At 45.2% G+C, this 19,387-nt stretch overlaps 1 protein-coding gene across 1 annotated transcript; it reads right to left on the reverse strand.

Annotated features, from left to right (window-relative positions):
* Window positions 1-8,452: 8,452 nt before the first annotated feature.
* Window positions 8,453-9,043, reverse strand: LOC115070507. The gene is made up of 2 exons (XM_029563891.1): window positions 8,922-9,043; window positions 8,453-8,667 (listed from the first exon to the last, which is right to left on the reverse strand). The coding sequence occupies exons 1-2, from the start codon at window positions 9,040-9,042 to the stop codon at window positions 8,453-8,455; spliced, it is 336 nt and encodes a 111-aa protein (XP_029419751.1). The 5' UTR covers window position 9,043.
* Window positions 9,044-19,387: the final 10,344 nt, after the last annotated feature.

A 19,387-nucleotide genomic window follows, 5' to 3' on the forward strand; every position in this document is an offset into this window, starting at 1 on the left:
GTAGCCTTGGGTGATCTGGAACTCACTATGTAGACTAGGCTGACTTGCCTCACAAGCGCTGGCATTAAAGGCATGTGCCACCATGCCCGGCTCACATTAATCAAGTTTTAATAGACTGCATGAGGGGTGGGTGAGACTTGTCCTTGGTACCACTTATTTCTCTTTATTCTCAGACTTGGTTTGACAATGTAAGAACTTCATAATAACAGCATAGTCAAAAAAGGTAAATATACTGGAGAGATGGTTCAGTGGTTAAGAGTGCTGGCTGCTCTTGTTGGGCATGGTGGCACATGCCTTTAATCTCAGCACTCGGGAGGCAGAGGCAGGCGGATCTCTGTGAGTTCGAGGCCAGCCTGGTCTACATAGCGAGTTCCAGGCCAGTTGGGGCTACAGGGAGACCCTGTCTCAAAAAGACCGAAAAATAAATAAATAAAAAGAGCTGTGTGTTTAGATTATCTGTGTAGGGCTGTGATTTATCATTTAAATTTTTAGTTGTAACCTAGGTAACAAATTAGATCTAACCATACTGAGATTCACCAAGTTTGAGAAGGGACAGGAGTAATCTTTCTTTGAATAATTTTTTATTCATGTAATGCTTTTTGTGTGTTCTACATAAAGGCTTTTTCCCCTTTGATTTGGAATAAATTCTTTGACAGTACATTGCTTGATCAGGTAAACTGAACTGGGCCTTGGGATTGTGAAACATCCTATGAACATGCCTATTCCTAGGTGGAAGTAGATAGCCTTTGATGGAGAGGGCTTGTAGATGCCCAGGCTCTTCTCTACTCCAGCCTCCTCCCAGCAGATCTAAATTGTGGCGGGAACTGCTGTGGAAGGAGTATGGCATCTGGATGTTTCACTGAGCTGTCTTTAGCTATTCAAAGCAACAAGTGTAAAACCTCACCCAACATTCTCTTAAGTTTCATGGATCTTGTCTGATCCTTGAGAAGAATTCCTTATGCACTGTATGTGCCCATATTTTAAGATATGAGACATTCTATAGATGCAGAGTGTCCGAGCTAGCTCTATTATCAGCCTTTGGCATGTTTTCATAGTGCTCACGTGGAAAGGCAGGGTAAGAAACAGGACTATAGCCCTTGTGTTTTAGTTCTCACTAGCGACTTGAGGAAGTTCCCCAGGGTTCCTGGAAGCATCTTCCCACCTAAGGAAACACTCTGGGAATATCCTGGCTTTGGATCTTTGGTTCTGTAGAAATACTCCATAGTGGCAGGTAACCTGGGGATACAGAGTCCTGGTTTTTCTGTAATGAAACCATCTGCTATGGTCATCTGCTAGTCAGACTCGCTGGCTACTGACAGGAGAGAAACAGAGAGTTACTGAAGCTCTCATGGTGCAGGAGCGTTTGCCTGCAGTTTAGTCAGATGACTGTAGGAAGATCATGTAGGAAGCATCTGATGACTGTAGGAAGCAGGAGGCCAGTGTCTCCTGATGGGGTTGCAAGCCACTTCCGGTGCTAACCTTGACATTACCTCATCCTGATGATCAAACAGGAGTAAGAAATTCTGATCAGACGGAAGACTTTACTTGGATACTGGAAACCTTTAAGTAGTAATCTCAGACCTTGAGCCACAGAGTTCCCTTCTAAAGGGTAAAAATTCTCTCCCACAAGATTTGTTTGTGTTTATATTCCTGAAAAGTGAACTGAGACATATGTGGAGGTTGTTCAGTAGTGAACAGAACTGACATCTGCAGGCCTCCAGCATGTTGAAATTCCAACTCATGTATTGTTTGTTTTTGTTTTGTTTTGTTTTGGCTTTTAAAGACAAAGTTCCTGTGTAGCCCCAACTATCCTGAAAGTTGATTTGTAGACCAGGCTGACCTTAATCTCATAGAGATCGGCCCATGTCTCCTCCCAAGTGCCTGGATTAAAGGCTTGTGCCTCCACACCTAGCTTCTCATAACCTTTTAGAAGATTGGGATGTTGGGGCTGGAGAGATGGATCAGCGGTTAAGAACACCGGTTGTCCTTGCAGAAGACCCAGGTTTGAATCCCAGCACCCACATAGCAGCTAACAACTGTCTGTAACTCCAGTCCCAGGGGATCAGACAGCCTCTTCTGACCTCTGAGGGCATTGCACAACATGGGTGCACTTACCTACATGCAGGCAATACACACATACACATAAAATAAAATAATAAAATTAAAAAGGAAGATTGGGATGTTAACAAAATGTTCAGCAACCAGGTCCAGTATATAAATATGGTGGATAGATGAGACCTCCCACGGTATGATGTGCTTCTTTGGATTCTCAGACATGGTTTGGCCCTATAAGAACTCTGTAACGCAAAAAGATAAAAAAAAAAAACAAAAAACAAAAAAACTCTGCAACAAACTGGGCATGGTGGCACATGGCTTTAGCCCAGACACTTGGGGGGGGGCAGAGGCAGATAGATCTCTGTGAGTTCAAGGCCAGCCTGGTCTACATAGTGAGTTCCAGGTCAGCTGGGTCTACAGAGAGAGCCCGTCTCAAAAAGAACCCCCCTCAAAAGAACTCTGCAACATAAACAGATTTTAAAAATTAATATATGTAAAAAATACAAAATGTGAAGCTGGAGAGATGACTCAGTGGTTAAGAGAACCTATACGGCAATGACCAGTTATCCATGACTCTAGTTCCAGGGGATCTGATGCCTGACATGGATGCATACATGCAGGAAAACACTTACACACAAAAAAATAAAAATAAAGGCACATGCCTTTAATCCCAGAGGTAGGTGGATCTGTGAGAGTGAAGCCAGCCTGGTCTATATAGTGAGTTCCAGGCCAGCCTGGTCTACATAGTGAGTTCCAGGCCAGCTGGGGCTACAGGGAGACCTTACCTCAGAAAAAAAAAAAAAATAAATAAGAGTACATGAAGTTATCAGAAAAAAAGTGATGGGGAGATATGGAGGAGTTAGAAGGGAGGGAGTGGGCATGGATTTGATTAAAAGACCTTATATGCTTATATGCCTGTATGAAATTCTCAATAAATTATTTTTAAAAAATACAAAATGACAATGACTGTACTATGATGGCTCAATTCTATCAAAGTGTAATAACAAAATGAGGTTAAGTAACTAAGTAACCTTTCTGAACTCTCCAGATATAAAACATCTTTAAGTTTACTCCCCCACCCCAGTGCTAAGATGGAAACCAAGGCCTTGCAAGTGCTGCTGAAGCACTCTACCACTGAGCTACATTCTCAGTGCCCGCCCCCCACCGGCAAACTGAGAGATTTGAAGTTACAAACAGTACCCCAAACAGTAATCACTAGTTCTCTGACCACACAACTGGGGAATGGAGACATGATTGAGCATCTATCTCTGGGTGTAGAACTTTCTCTTGTGGTAAAGGAGCCTCCACACTAGAAATCTGATGAACCGGGAGAGAACAGGCCCCTGCCCACCTCTGCTTTCCTGAAGCTATGGGTCCCACTGAAGCCACATGGGAAGACAGAAAGGAAGGAGGCCGTCCATTTGATTTCACATTTTACTTACATTAGGTGGAGTAAGGCACCATCAGTTACAAAATGACACAATTCTGTTTGTCAGAGAGAAAACAGCAATTTCTGTTGTCATTGTTGAAGATCTGGAGGGTCCCAAGAAGTTGAACATGGCTGCTGGAGGCTGGGGTCTCCTGGGACCACGGCAGGAAGCAGATGTGGAGCTGCCCACAGAGGGCTCATGTTCCAGGGCTATCACCAGGATCCATGATGATGACCAGTCACAGGGGCCACTGAAGGTTTTAAAAGGGAATAGGGATGCCACAGTATTGGGGCTGGTACATAGGAGGTGTCAGGTACACAGAAGATGGGGGGTGCACAGGAGGTGAGATGGTGGCAGCTCCATCACAGAGAGGACCTGAGAGAGACAGAAGACACTTAGGGACTCATGAGCAGGTCACCCACTCCCCTGGTTTTCCTGCCCATGAAACTACCTGAGCCCTCCATCATGTCCGTTCTGAACGAGTCCAGGAACAAAGTCCCTTGGCTTCGCAGAGGCAGGTGGACCTGCAGAAGGGCAAGTCCTTGGTGCTGTGTGAAGAGGGAACCTGTGGGCAGAGGGCTGTTTATTATTCTATGCTCTGCTCTAGGTCCATTGAAGGCTGGGTTAGCTGATGTCACTCACTACAGGACTTCAAAGGTGAAGGCAGAGGGATGCCTGGGTGGCCACTCTCCCAGCCTCTGTACCCAAGGGTCCTGTTCAGGACCTCACCATGAGAGCAAAACAAGGGCACATGAGTGTTTCTCAGGAGCCATCCCTGTGTATTGACCAGCCAGATGGCTATGTGCAGTTATCACAAGATGGGAAAGCCTTGTGGAGAAGCCCTGGGATTCAGCATCTACTCGAGTCCTAACAACTAAGACATTCAGTCCCTGTGGCAAGTCTTTAAGACCCATAAAATATACTTCACAGGGCTTGCATGCGACATTGGCTACCTGGGAAGTCTACCCCATGTAACGCTCACTTCCCACCTCCCTCCCATGGGCCTTTGTGTCTCCAGATCCTAGGCAAGTGCAGAGATCTCAGATTTCCTCAGACAGCTCAGTCATCCCCACAACTGTCTCTATCTGGAGCCTGCAATGATCAAATCAGACTCAGAAACATGGAGATGTGCTGGGCAGTTTTTTCTGCCACAGATATGACTCTGAGAACATGGTACCTGAGGGCTTTACTGGTGCCTGCTTTCCTTTCTCTGTACTCAGTCCTTGGGTGTTTCTCAAATTTCCATTTGGACGTGCTGATTTCTAATAAAAATAAAATAAAATATTAAAACCATGTTCATACATCATGATGTGGCACTCTTGTATGCCTCACACTCCATGTTATGCAATACCTTGAGGCTTGCTATGGATATACTTTACTGCTCTATAAATTCTTCTGAGATGAAATAAAAGACAAATAGTCCAGTCATCCTCCCATGAAGCACAAGAGGTGATCTCCCTCCATCTTACCTGCATTTTCCCTTCTGGACTGAGAACCAGCAATGGTGTCCTGATGGATCTGCAGAGTCTGGAGTGTAGATGGGAGAATTGCCTTCACTCCCCTGGGCTTCTGAAAGCCTCTGAACCCTGTGGAAATCTGGTCACTTACAAAGCTTTTCTATGCAGCCAGGCGTGGCAGCACACGCCTTTAATCCCAGGACTCCGGAGGTAGAGGCAGGCAGATCTCTTTGAGATTGAGACCAGCCTTGTCTACATAGTGAGTTCCAGGGCTCACTGAGGCTACTGAGAGGCCTTGTCTCAAAAAAGACCAAAATACCAAACAAACAAACATAAAAATAAAACTCTTGAATGTGACTGAATCAGACCCACACTAGTTAGGTATGTAGTGGGGGTTGCAAAGAGTTAACAGGCATTTTTAATCCCACCTCTCAGGTGGCTGAGGACTGATCAGGATTGTAGAATAAGTGGGGCTATATAAACAGACCTTAAATCAACTTTAAAAGCAAAGCAACCCACCAAACGAAAACCTAAACACCTAAAAGCATGAATAAGCAATGAGCTAACATAGTAATTTTGTCACATCTGCTAAACCCCTTTACGTAGGCTTGATTGAAAATCTAAAATGGGAAAGTTTTAACCCTTCACTTGATACTTAGAAATTGTTATATAAAATTTCAGTTAATCCATAATAATTGTAAGAGTGGAGTCTGGACCACTTCCTCCCCAAGAGGGACAAGAAGAAAAAGAAAAACAGCCTGGGGTCAGAGTGCAGGAGCAGTGGACCTGTGGGTTTGAAGACCAAGCCCAGCATTAGCAAGTCCACTGGGACCTCCATGGCGTTCATGAGGGATCAAGATGAGTGGCAGGAGTTTGTAGGAAGAGGTTTGGTGTAACACTCAGGGTTGAGGCAATGCCTATAGACAAAGACTGAAACCAGTGAAGAGAAGGTAAGGTCCAGGAGGTGACTGGGAAGAAGTGGAAGTGGTGGTGGTGCGGAAGAATCTTCCGGTTCCTGGGCTTAATAAACAGCTCAGGTACAATCACCTCCTTCTTCAGTACTTGTTATACAAACCCCAGAACCTGCAATTCCTAGTGGCATGCAAAGCCCTCTCGCCTCCCAGGGTTAGGCTAATGATATGATGGAAAATATCACAAGGAACACCAGAAATTCAGTGATCTGCAGTTGCCATTCCTGTGGTCCATGGGCAAACACATGGGAAGCAGGAAGCAAATGGAGAACTAGACTCGCCAATGGGCTTCTATAATTCCTCTACAAATATAGTCAAATAAAAATCTATAGCCAGGCGTCATTTAAAAAATGTTTTGATAGGGACTAGAGAGATGGCTCAGCAGTTAAGAGCACTGGCTGTTCTTGCAGAGGACCCAGGTTTGATTCCCAACACCCATATGGTAGCTAACAACTGTTCATAACGCTAGTTTTGGAAGATCCAACACCCTCTTCTGACCTCCGAGGGGACTGCATGACACGGGTACACTTACATCCAAGTAGACAATATACTCGTACATATAAAATTAAATATAATGAAGCTCCCTCGTGCAGCAGAGGGCCAGGAACACAAAAGGTCACAAATGGTCAAAGTGTAGAGACCAAGAATCTGCTGAATGATGGTCCTTGGACGTGATCCCTTTATTAAACTTCCCACCCAAGGTTCAGGGACCATCTTGGAAGAGGGGATGGAAAGACTGTAAGAGCCAGGAGGAGGTGCATGACCAAATGGAAACAGAGTCCTACAAGCTCTTGGGAACCTGCTCATATAATTCTGTGGCAATGATGTCAGCATACACAAGTCCCATGCAAACATAGGCAGAAAATAACCCAGCATAGAACTGGGAAAATGAACAGCAGACCTAATCTTATCTAAAGGAATTTTGGCAACAGATTGCTACTAGATGAAGAAGAGCCGATCTTCCTAAAACAAGGGACTTTAGATAGGCTGACTAGACTCAGTGGATGGACTTATAGTGGGGAATGGCTGGGGACACTGACAACCCAGTGGGCCTTAACAGGGATGACAGAGTATATGGGCTCCAGTGTGTGTGGGGGGTGGCTATGGGAAGGTGCCAGTGGGGATAGGGGTATAAAGACGATTAAGATTGTTTGAGATGTTATGTATGAAATGCACAAAAAATTCAATAAAAATAAATTTTAAAATGCTTTGATAATTTAAAAAATTAGTTTTCCAACAATTTCATACATGTATATAATGCATTCTAGTTACTCTCCCCCCATTACAGCTTACTTTTTCCCTCCCACTTATATTAAGCCATCTCCTCCCCACTTCCTGTCCCTTTCCCAGATTCCTGACTTTCAGTTTTCAGCTAAATCATGGCCATCGATGTGACCTTCAGATTCAAACTATCCATTGGAACATGGAGGGGTTGGCTGTGGATATACACCTGAAGATGGTGACTCCCTTTCCCTGCATCTGTCTGTAGGAAACAGCTGAGCAGTGAGGGGCATTAACAACTTTTGTGTTTAAATAATGAGCCTTTGTAAGGAGTGGCCTCCTCTGGTTTGCTGCCGTTAACTGTACACTTTATGTGGACCACAAGTGCTAAAGGAGAAGGGGTCTGGCAGAGCTCGGCTGGTAGTGCTTGCCTAGCATGCACAAAACCTTGTATGATCATAGTACTAAGTAAACCAGGCATGGTTAATTAAGGATTCAAAGTCATTCTAAGCTACATAGAAATTTCCAGGCCTGCCTGGGCTAAACGCTCTTTTATTTAAAATTTATTCATTTTTATTTTATGTTTATGACTATTTTTCTTGAGTATATGCAGGTGCACCACATGCCTGGACAGTTGTTAGCTGTCATGTGGGAACCCAACCCAGGTGTTCAGCCAGAGCAGCTGGTGCTCTTAACTGCTGAGCCAGCTCTCCAGCCCCCTAAACACCGTTTTTAAAACCAACCAAACAACCAGGAATGTTACAGCTAATGAATTCAATAAGTGCAGTGAATATGCCCTCTACGTTAAATTTTACCCTAAAACTCTTTCCTAAGAAATATCTTCAGTTTGGTTCAGCACTGAGGATCGAAGCCAGGGTCTTACACATGCTCCCCAAGCACTCTACCACTAAGCCACACCCCGGCCCCCACCACCTTCAATTGTCATCTGAGGAATTTGAAGCTATAGCCATAAACACTCAACGATGAACACAAGTTCTGTGACCTCAGACCTGGAGAAGGAGACAGGATTGAGCAGCTGTTCATGAGTCAAAATTGTCCCTGTGGTAAAGGAGTCTCTATACCTGAAGCCTGATGGAGAGAGGGAGCAGAGGGCAGGTCCCAGGTTCCCTAGGAGGCTGATCCTCCAGCCCTATGCCAATCCTTAGCCTCTCCCACTAAAGTCTCCCAGTAAAGGTTCACAGATGAGGAAGAAAGAACGAGGTCATGATCACACACTTAATTCCGTACTTTATTCTCATAGTAAGTGGAACAACCAGCTGCCAGTTACAAAACTGCACAATTCTGCTCTTCAGAGTCTTCATTGAGGATCTAGTTGGTCATAAGAGGTTGAGCATAGCTTCTCGGGGCTGGAGTCTTCTGGGACCATGGCAGGAAGTGGGTATGGAGGGTTCATGTTACAGGGCTGCCACTGGAATTCCTGAGGATCCTGTACCACGGAGTTCACAGGAGTTGGGAAGTACCCAGGAGGAGGCTGAGGGTACATGGGAGCAGCAGCACCATAAGTGAGTGGATCTGAGAGGGAGAAGACACAGAGCTCATGAGCAGGTCACCCACACTCTCCCTGCATCCATGCCTGTGAAATTGTCAAGGGCCACCTCTATTCTGAACAAGTCCAAATCAAACTCCAATGAACTCAGACAGGCAGGTGAACCGTGTGTAGAGGGAACCTGTGTAGACAGTCTTATCTACCCTCTGCTTGGGGCTCAACAGTGATTGTGCCTGTCAATGCCACTCACTAGAAGGATGTAAGGCGAGTACAGACAAACCTGGAAAGTAGCTGATTCCATGACTGTAGCCCAGGATCCTGTGCAGGGCCTCTCCATACGGAGAAAACAAGGGTTCGCTCCTTGGCTTCTCGTTACAAATGATCCAGTACAGATCTAGCATGCTGTGCAGCAGGTGGAGGCATCCATTCCATATCTTAGTCATACCCCTCTGATCGAGACGTTTGGAAATGGCTTTAGCTTTCTTGTAGATCTTCCCTTCATGATGGACTGTACGTTCAACTATTTCCCACTCCTGGAGAAAGACCCTGACTTCCCAGTCGCTCCATGGTATAGGAATAGGGCCTGCAAGGGACAGAGGAACGTGATGAGTACATTCGGGCATTATTCACAAGCTCATCTAAGTGTTTTCCAGAGACCCTTCCTGTGCACTGTTCAGCCACATGACTATGTGGCGTTAACGGGACATGGGAAAGCCTTGTGGAGAAGCTCTGGGATTCAGCATCTGAGTCTTGATACACAGTCACTGGGACAAGTATACATCTTTAAGAACCTATATATATATGACGTCTGTCACATGTGAGGCTCACAGGCTACTTCTCTCCCAGGGTTCTTCAGAACTTTCAGTGTTCTAAAGCCCCAGAGAAAGGTCAAGATCCCAGAATGCAGGAAGAGCTCCCCCCTCTCCACCCTCTTACCCTCCCCAGCCCACCCAAAGCTGTCTCCATCTGGGGTTTAGGAAAGCTCACTGGACTAGGGAACATGCAGGTGAAAGGACATTTTGTCTACAGATACAATTCTGAGAATATGGTACCTGAAGGCTGCCATGCTTCCTGCTTTCTGTTCTCTTTATTTGGTGCTGGGGCATTTGCCAAACTTCCATTCTCATCTGCTGCTGTCTATAAAAAGGAAGATTTTTTTTCATTAAAATTGTGTTCACATAGTAGGAGTTTCTTAGTAACTTACCTGTGAATGGAATAATGGTAATACCCATTAAATCAGCATTTGTGAGGTGGAGACAGGAGGAGCTCTGGTTCCATACCAGTGTGAACTACCTGATGGGGATTAGGTCTGGAATTCCAGCACTCAGGAGGCAAAGATGGAGGAGCACTGAATCCTGCAGATCAGCCAGGGCTGCAGAGCAAGTTCAAGGCTGGCATGAGCTATATACATAGCAAAACAGCTAACCTAACAAGTACCAAACAAATCAACAAGAAAAACAGTTGAGGAGCATCATAAGGCAGCTCTCAAGACCACGTACTCAGGAGGAAGAGTGCGGGCAAATGTACAGGTATGGGCCCCTGGAAGGTAGTTAGCTAAGCTGAGCCTCAGTTTCCTTTGCTGTAAAAGAAACACAGTGCTAGCGTCTTCCATAAGGCTTGCTGTGAGGATTGAGTTCATATTTGTAGAGACTGGAAAAGCATGCAGACATATTTTACATCTATGGAAGCCTGGCAGAATGGCTCAGCACTCTGGAGGCAGAGGTAAGAGGATCACACTGCAAGTTGGAGGGGTTGTAGACCAATCCTGGTCTACATAATGAATTCCAGGCGAGCCATGGCTACCTGGTAAGACTCTGTCTCAAAAACATGAACAAAAACAGTTCAGAGATGAAATGAGAGACAAACAATCCAGCCATCCATAAAACACAGAGTAGGTGCCATCTGACTTACTGCCATTTTCCCTCCTGAGCTGCGTCCTATTCCACAGTGGCCTAGGAACCAGAGCTGACTGTGTCCTAATGAATCAGCAGAGTATGAAGTGGAGAAGGGAGAACTGTCTTCACTCCTTGGACTCCTGGAAGTCTTTGAATTCTGTGTTGTTCTGGCCTCTTATAAAGCTGTTGAATTGATTAAATCAGGCACACCCTAGCTAGGCGGGTAGGGTGGATTGACAAAACTAACCCTTATGCTTTAATCTCAGCACTAGGGTGGCTGAGGCTGGAGGATTTATGAGAAATTGAGGCCTGCCTAGGCTACATAGCAACACTTTGTCTTAAGAAAAAGTTTAAAGCTGGGCGTGGTGGTGCACGCCTTTAATCCCAACACTCAGGAGGTAGAGGCAGGCAGATCTCTGTGAGTTCAAGCCTAGCCTGGTCTGCATAGTGAATTCCAGGCCGGCTGGGGCTACAGGGAGACCCTGTCTCAAAAAGACCAAAAAAAATTTAAGTGTTAGGTAATTTAATAATTATATACATCTGCCTAGTCTCTTCATCTGGGCTGTAATTTGAATAAATAGCTGGGACAGGGAAACACTTCTTGTACTTATAGATGACTTGTAAATTTTTAAGTAACATGTACTAAGTGTACATATTTAGGGGTACACTGATAATGTCAACACTTGCATGTGATACGTAATGTGGAAAAGAGTGTCAGTAGCAAATGACCTCTCCTTCTCACCCATTCTTTCCTTAGTTTTACAGTTAAAGTCTTACTAGGTACCCCAGGCTGGCTCTTTATTCTTTATCCTCCTTCCCCAGCTTCCCCAGTGCTGGAATTAAAGGCATAATTACACCTCCAACTTCTTTATTATTTCTTAGGGTTTGGAGCCTTCGAGCTCCCCTTCTGGTTCTTCATAAAATATTCATGTTCTTGTGAACTATACTCAGCCCACTGGGATAGAATGCTGGAACTTTTTCTCATCTGTTTGGTTACTCTAGTCAGCCTCTCCTCCTTCCTCAGTTCCCTCTCCCTGGGCATGTCCCAGCCTCCAGCACTTTGTGTTCTAAGGTTAACTCTTTTGGCTTTCACAAATGACTGAATATGTGGTAGTTGTCTTTCTGTGTCTCACTGATTTTGTTTAACATAATGAGAGCTCAACTTGGTCTTAGTGACGGTTCAAGGCTCTTTGGCTTCATATTCCCCAATGTGAAAGGAGCGGTTGATAGACCTGTACGTACATTAAAGGACCAGGAAAATTCCTTTGAATGTGGCATGCGAGTGAATTGGGGAGAATGGGTTTCATAGAAATCAGGAAAGAGAACAGATTTCTGCTGCTTGAGAGGCTCCTGGATGGCAGTGGCTGGTGTGGTCTATATCAAAAGAGAGAGAACAGAATTAAAAAAAAAATCCTGTCAGTGCTGGGCAGTAGAACCCAGGGCCTTGTGAATTAGGCAAGCACTCTACCACTGAACTGCAGGCCCAGCTCAGAGCTTTTGTCTTTGCAGGCTGGCAGACTTGAGATTTGTGTTGGCACATCTTTTGCTTTCTATGGGCCTCGGAGTCTCCTCTTCAAAAGACAAGAACCCACAGAACATACCTCTGATTGAATCAGACCCACCCTGATTTACAAACAGATGTTGATTGATTTAAGGATTTGAGATTATAATTAGATCTGCCAAACTCCCCCAGGTTACTGCCTAAATTAGCTTTGATTGAATACTCCACAGAGGCTATGCCTTGACGTCAGTGCTTCAGTGGAAGTAGCCCCTCGAGGATCCTGTCCTGCTCCTTCTCCAATGCAATGGGAATCAGAGTTCAAGTTATTTCTAAGTAAAGGGTCAGTCAGGAGAAGGACACAAAACAGATGATCACCGGAGGACCCAGGGTTGCCAGGACCTAGTCTTTGGGCATCCTCACTTGGGGGGCAGAACCCAGAAAAGATCCTCAGAGGAAGGTCCAGGCCCAGATGGGTTTGGGAAGTAGGAACTTGCTGGGTGCATTGGGAGGAACCTGTAAAGGACATCTTCCCAGCTGTGCTAGGTCACCCAGGGGGACCTTTAACCCTGGGCTTGCTCTCAGGCGCCATGTTTATCCTGGACAAAGCCAGGTTCGTCAGGGCCACTGATCCTCTCTTGAGTGGTTAAGGAACAAATAGAGAGAGATAGGAGTAAGCTTTGAGTGCTCAGTCATGGTGAAAGGACCCTCATGAAGAAGGGAGCACACGCATAAATCTGTCCCCAAATCCTATGCTCTGCAAAGGGCACAGTATTATGAATTGGGATGGCTGATGTAAGTCACATAGGATCAGCAAAGGACTGTGGGGGAGATATGTCTGGGGAGACAACCCTCCCTGTCAGTCCTGGCCCAGGATCCACCCTGGGGCCTCTCAGGACAGTTAGGCTCAGCTCTGGGACCTTGGGCTGGTCTGCCCCTAGTCCTGTAGAAGTCCTACAAGCTTGTTAACCTCTGAACACTTTGTAGCCAACTCTTATTTTGTTGAAAATTAACCATTTCCACTTGTTTGTTATGCTGTTTTGTTTAGTGGCTTTTGTTTGTTTTGTTTTGAGACAGGTTCTTATGCAGCTCAGACTGGCCTGGAATTCTGTCTGTACAGAGTTAAGAAAAGCCTTGACTTCTGATCCTGCTGGCTCCACCTCCTGAGTACTCGGACTGCTGTCCTTAGCTACCAGTTGTCTATGGAGCCGGGGATCCGCAGAACCAAGGACTGTGTGCATAAGAGGAAAGTGTTTGCCCGGCTGAGCTATGCCCCATAACTTCTAAAATACAAAACTGCATCAAATCTTCTTCCTCACCTGCAGTGAAGTTACAGCCAAACATGCAAGGCAGCTAGATCTCCCTGCCCAGAGCAGGTCGTTTGGTGAAAGCTGAAGAGTGTTTCACAGAAAGGATTTTTTTTTTTAGGAGCAACAGGTGGTTCTGTGAGTAAATGTATGTGCTGCCAAGCCTGACCGCCTGAATTCCATCCTCAGGACCTATGTGGTCGAAGGACCCCTCAGATTGTCCTCTGACCTCCACATGTATGTGGTAGCAATCACATACACACAAGTAAAAAGAAAGCAGTTTTAAAAGTATTATTATTAATTATACGTACGTATGATGTGTGCCTGGGGGGAATGAGGACAATTTTGTGGAGTCTCTCCTTCTGCCTCATACATGGGTTCAGGTCACCAGTCTGTGAGGCAAGTGCTGACTCTCTTGCCAGCCCAGAAAGGTCTTTGTTTGTTTAGTTTAGTTTTTTTGATGCAAGGTGTCTTGTAACTCAGGTTGGTTTCAAACTCACTCTGTGGCAGAGAATGACCTAGAGCTCTTGATCCTCCTGCCTCTACCTGGCCTAGCCAGGAATGACAGGTTTTACCACTATTCTTAGCTATAGGAAGTTCCTTAAAAGAATTTCATTCCATACATCAGGTTTCTTCAAACATACACAGTCTCATGAAATTTATTTCCACTGGATTGGTAGGAATCAAAATTAGCTGTTTTCTTGGACTTTTCTTCTGTGGCCCAGAGAAGGAAAACTGTCAGATTCCTTTAGTAATGAGGGTAGAGGAGGAAAGGAAAGGTCTGGGCTGTTAGAGGCTGGCTTATATGCATCTTTATATTTCTAATTTTTCTGAAGCTGTGCCTCATTATGTAGTGCTGGCTGGCCTGGAGCCCAAAATGCAGAGCAACTGGCCTCCAACCCACAGAGATATACCTTCCTCTGCTTCCTGAGTGCTGGGATCACAGGTGTGGGCCACCAGGCCCGGTATTGTTGTTTTTTGTTTTGTTTTCAATAATAATAATTATTTTATTTATTTTTATCATTTATTTATTTATTTATTTATTTATTTATTTATTTATTTATTTAAAAAAAAACAGAGTCAGAGGATAATTTTCTGGAGTCAATGTCTTCCTTCTACCATATGAGTCCCAGGGATCAAACTCAGGTTGTCAGGTTTGACACCAAATACCTTTTTCTGCTAAGCCATCTCACTGGCCTTTATTTTTTGCAATACTGGATCTTGAACCCAGGACTGTGTTTTTATTATTGCTACCGTGTTTGAGACCATGTGTTAGTCTGTAAGACTTGGCTTAGATGAGTAATCTTCCTGCCTCAGTCTCCCAGATGCCATAGGTCACGGTGACTGGCTGCTACTCAGCCTTTGGAGGTGTGACTACAAGAGTTAAATCATACCTGTGCCACCACCAAGACTCATAATATTGGGGCTGGAGAGATGGCTCAGTAGTTAAGAGCACTGGCTGCTGTTGCAGAGGACCCAGGCTCGGTTCCCAGCACCTACATGGTGGATCACAATGGTCTGTATCTGCAGCTCCAGGGGTTGCCCAAGAGGCAGTCTTCTGGCTTTCATGGGCATTACACACAATTGGTGCACTTACATACATGCCAGGAAACATGCATACACATAAAAATAAATAAATCTTTTTTTTTTGGTCTTTTTTGAGACAGGATTTCCTGTAGCCCCAGTTGTCCTGGAACTCACCATGTAGACCAGGCTGTCCTTGAACTCAAAGAAATCGCCTGCCTCTGCCTCCTGAGTGCTGGGATTAAAGGCGTGTGCCACCACACCTGGCTTAAAAATAAATAAATCTTTTTTTAAAAAGTTTGTCATATTTACCTTTAATTAAAAAAAAGAAAAGTACTCGATAGACATAAAGATGCTCCAAAGGTTGTAACTGAAAGCTGGAGTCCCCCTCTCCACAAAGGTTGACAATGGAACACAGAATTAGAACGATGGCATGAGGGAACATACTACTTTAGGGTTCTGTTTGTTCCCATAGGAATGAGAGAAGCAGGTGTTGGGTTCTTTAGGTTGGAGTAGTAACCAGCTGTGTTTATAGCAGTTTATTTAAGGTCAGTTGAGGCTTTGAACATGTGTAGTGAAGACTGGCTGTCATTTTCCAGCTGCTCCCATCTGAACATGATAGTTATCATGGAAACTACAAAGGAAGGACGCATACTTCTTTTAGATTCATTTCCTAAGTGATGGTTTGTATTTTGTTTTTGTTTTTGTTTTTGTTTTTCTTTTGGTCTTTCTGAGACAGGGTCTCCCTGTAGCCCTAACTGGCCTGAACTCATTATGGAGACCAGGCTGTCCTCTGCCTCCCGAGTGGGATTAAAGGCGTGTGCCACTACCCCTGGTGGTCTTTTGATAGGGTTTCATATAGTCCAGGTTGGCCTCAAACTCACTAATAGAGGATGACTTTGAACTTCTGATCCCCCACCTCCACCTCTCAGGGGTTAGTATTACAGGTGTGCACCATACTCCCAGTTTATGTGGTGCTGGGGTGGAACCCAGGGCTTCATGCCTGCTAGGCAAGCACTCTGCCCACTGAGCTGGTCTCCAGCCCCCATTTACTGGGATTTTTAAGGCCCCTTTCTTCCACAAAGTCCAAGTGGTGCTATCATGCTGGGGCCCACTGTATTTTCTAGCATGAGCTCCCATAGTCTGAGGGGTCTGAGGAAGACAGTGGGTTGGTCATGGAGCCCTCATAGAAGGAGGGACTGTGGGTGGCACACAAGCTGAGGGACCTCTACAGTGGGAGGATTGGATAGGGGGAGACAGAGGAATTGCAGAGGTTTCTGCTATTGATGCCACCAAGAAAAGGAGAAGCTAGACATAGAGGTACATGCCTGTAATCTCAGTGCTAGGGAGGCAGAGGCAGGAGGATAACTAAGTCTGAGGCCAGCTTGGTCTATGTAGTGAGTTCCAGGCCAGCCAGGGCTACATAGTGAGACTGTTTCAGTTTAAAAAAAAAAAAAAAGGAGCAGTTCTAGCTTGGTCCTAGAGCTCTGGTTCCGTCCTCTGTCCTCTCCTTTTCTCTGCTTGGAGTCTGCTGCCATGGACACTCACCTCATTAAAGAAGTTCTCAGCAGTCCCTCTACAGCCTGCACGGTGGCCAACGAGATGGAAATACATTGCTCTCTGTCTGTCCATCTGTCTGTGCACAGCAGTGATCAGCCAGGTTCTTCCACCTGATAGAGAGGATATCTTAGCTCTGTTTTGGTAATGGGGGAGGGAGAACCACACAGCCCACCACCTCCAGTACCACCCTCCACAGTGACTGTCACGTAAAGCCAGGAACTTGACTAAACCACAGAAAAGAATTTCAGGGTGAGTCAAAGTAAAGCAAAGTTGTGAGTTTATTAAGTATTTAGACAGAGAGACATGTAGGAAAAGGATAGTGCACACTGAAGACATGGGCATGAGAGGTGTTTGTATATGACGTATTTTTATAATGGCTACACATATGATTTTGTGATTTTTCTAAGTTATGTTGCAGAAAGGATGCAGCTTACAATGAGGTTTAAAGATTAAGCAAATTAAGTAAAAGCATATGAACTGGTTTGTATTTCATCTTAAGAATTTTCTTTCGTAAGTGAAACTGGAAGGTGGTCTTATGAGGTACATTGTTCAGATTTAAGGATGAGAGAAGACTGCTGACCTGATTAAACACAGTTAAAAAAGAGTTAAAGCCGGGTGTGGTGGCGCACGCCTGTAGTCCCAGCACTTGGGAGGCAGAGGCAGGCGGATCCCTGTGAGTTCAAGGCCAGGCCGTTCTACATAGTGAGTTCCAGGTCCGCTGGGGCTACAGGGAGACCATGCTTCCAAAAGACAAAAAAAAAAAAAAAAAAAAAAAAAAAAAAAAAAAGGGTTAAACATGCTGACCTAGAGTAAGTATAGCTGGGTTTTGTTTTGTTTTGTTGTTTCTTGTCTTTTTTGAGACAGGGTCACTCTGTAGCCCCAGCTGGCCTGGAACTTGCTATGTAGACCAGGTTGGCCTCCATCCCACAGAGGGTCCCTGCAAAGTTCTGGAGTGGGGACATTTTTCTCTTCCCATATCCTCTAACTTTCCTTTTTTTCTTGCCTCAGTGTCACCAATACCACCAACATACAGTGTGGTGATGGTCTTGTCCTCTGGAGGGTCCAGATGAGGTGTGGTGGAAGCTGGCTTAAGAAGGTGACCTGCCATGGGTCATTGATTCCATGAAATGGGTCTTTACTATTCTGATCAGCTGTAGGTCATGGGAACCAGTAGGAATCTCATCTCCTCTAAGTGGATACTCCTCTCTCACTTCATCCAGAAGGGATAGGACAAATGCAGGCTGATGCCTACTATAGGTGGGGTGAGGTCTTAGGACATTTGAGGTAGCATGCCACTGGTGGATGTGGCTCTCCCAGAATGCCAACTGACTACGTTCTATCTGAGTTAGATCTCTCTCTCTCTCTCTCTCTCTCTCTCTCTCTCTCTCTCTCTTCCTCCTTCTCCTCCTCCTGTCCTCCCTCTATGATGACACATGATGTCTGCATGCACTCTTAAAAAGACAGTCCAGCATCACACACCTACGTAGGCAGACTGAATTCCAAGAGACAGGTCTTGTTAGAAATAAAATCTGATGACTCATTTTCTTTCTTTTTTTCCTTTTTTTTTGGGGGGGGTCTTTCTGAGACAGGGTCTCTCTATAGCCCCAGCTGGCCTGGAACTCACTAGGTAGACCAGGCTGTCCTCGAACTCACAGAGATCGGCCTGCCTCTGCCTCCCGAGTGCTGGGATTAAAGGTGTGCACCACTACACTCGGCTGATGACTCATTTTCAAAGGTGCCTCAAGTCAGCTTAGGATCAGCTACAAATGAACAGAAAACACTTAGACCCCTGCAAACGCCTGGCAGTCTAACCATTACCCCCACCCCCACTCCACTAAGCTCCTTTCCACCACACCCAAACCGGAAGTTTAGAAAATTGCTAAAAGCCAAGCTTGCCTGCATGGTCTCGTACATAATAAGCTTTAAAATAAACAGTGTGTAAAATACAGAAATGAACCTATGCATGGTTTTTGTTGAGAAACAGACAAACATAGGTGACCGAGGGAAAGATAGGACTTACATGGCATGTAAGATTGCACCCTTCTGATTGTTCAAGAAAGGGGGGAAGAGTTCGACGTTAGGGTTTCGAAACTGTTCTCTGCATTAATCAACACACCTGCCATTCTAGGCTGCCACCTGGCTTTGCAAGGTCAAAAACTAAACTGCTTCTCTTTTGAGACTCCTAATCTCCAGGACTCTTACTATGAAGTGAAGGCATTTTGTTTCTCACAGTGTGACCTGGCTTCTTCAGTTTACCGTGGGTTTGGTTATATCTGTGTCCTTGAAATGCTTGTGGGTCTCAGGGCACCAGCAAACACTGAATGATTGGGCAGATTTTGTGTTCTTTCCTGTACTTACTTGAGCCCATCTTATACATACGTCTTTTTCCCCAAGAAAGGCTTCCCCCTCCCAGGACCAACTGCAAAGCAAGAGCTTATTAAGTGTTTTGAATATACACCTTTGGTTTCTAAAATTGTTTCTACCTCACTGTGGGTTTCTAGTTAAACAGGGAGTGCTGAGACCTCTGCCTCTGCCTGGCTGGCTAGAAAGGAAGTCTGCATTCTCCCCGTTCTGTCTATTGCTGAAGAGGAAGCCATCTTGCCAGCTTCCAGAGGCAGGAGAGGAAGCCATATTGATGGCATCATTGCAAAGTGGGAGTTGTGTCTGGAGTCCTCCCCTGCAGCTAACTTATTTACACCTTACCCACTTGATTGAGTCAGGACCACCCAGGAAGTGCCCCTGTGGATTAATGTAAAGATTTTGGTCTTTGATTATGTTGGCCAAATCCCCTTGGAGTGACACCTAAACTAGTATTTGATTGACACCTTGGAGAGGGTGTGTCTGACCTCCAGATATGCAGATTCTAAAGGATTCTGGATCCCAGGGCCCCAGTTGCAAAATAAGAATTTATTGACTGTCTGGAATGCACACTGGTGATTTCTGAAAGTTTTTTTTCTACCTC

Source organism: Nannospalax galili, unplaced genomic scaffold, assembly GCF_000622305.1.
Source record: "Nannospalax galili isolate Female #2095 unplaced genomic scaffold, S.galili_v1.0 scaffold1877, whole genome shotgun sequence".
In the NCBI taxonomy this organism is placed as follows: Eukaryota; Metazoa; Chordata; class Mammalia; order Rodentia; family Spalacidae; genus Nannospalax; species Nannospalax galili.

Excerpts from the sequence above, each read along its gene's own strand:
- LOC115070507 (XM_029563891.1), bottom strand. The coding sequence starts at position 9,042 with ATGCTAGATCTGTACTGGATCATTTGTAACGAGAAGCCAAGGAGCGAA. Across the intron at positions 8,668-8,921 it reads TGGAATCAGCTACTTTCCAG|ATCCACTCACTTATGGTGCT; the intron begins GTTTGTCTGTAC and ends TCTCCCTCTCAG.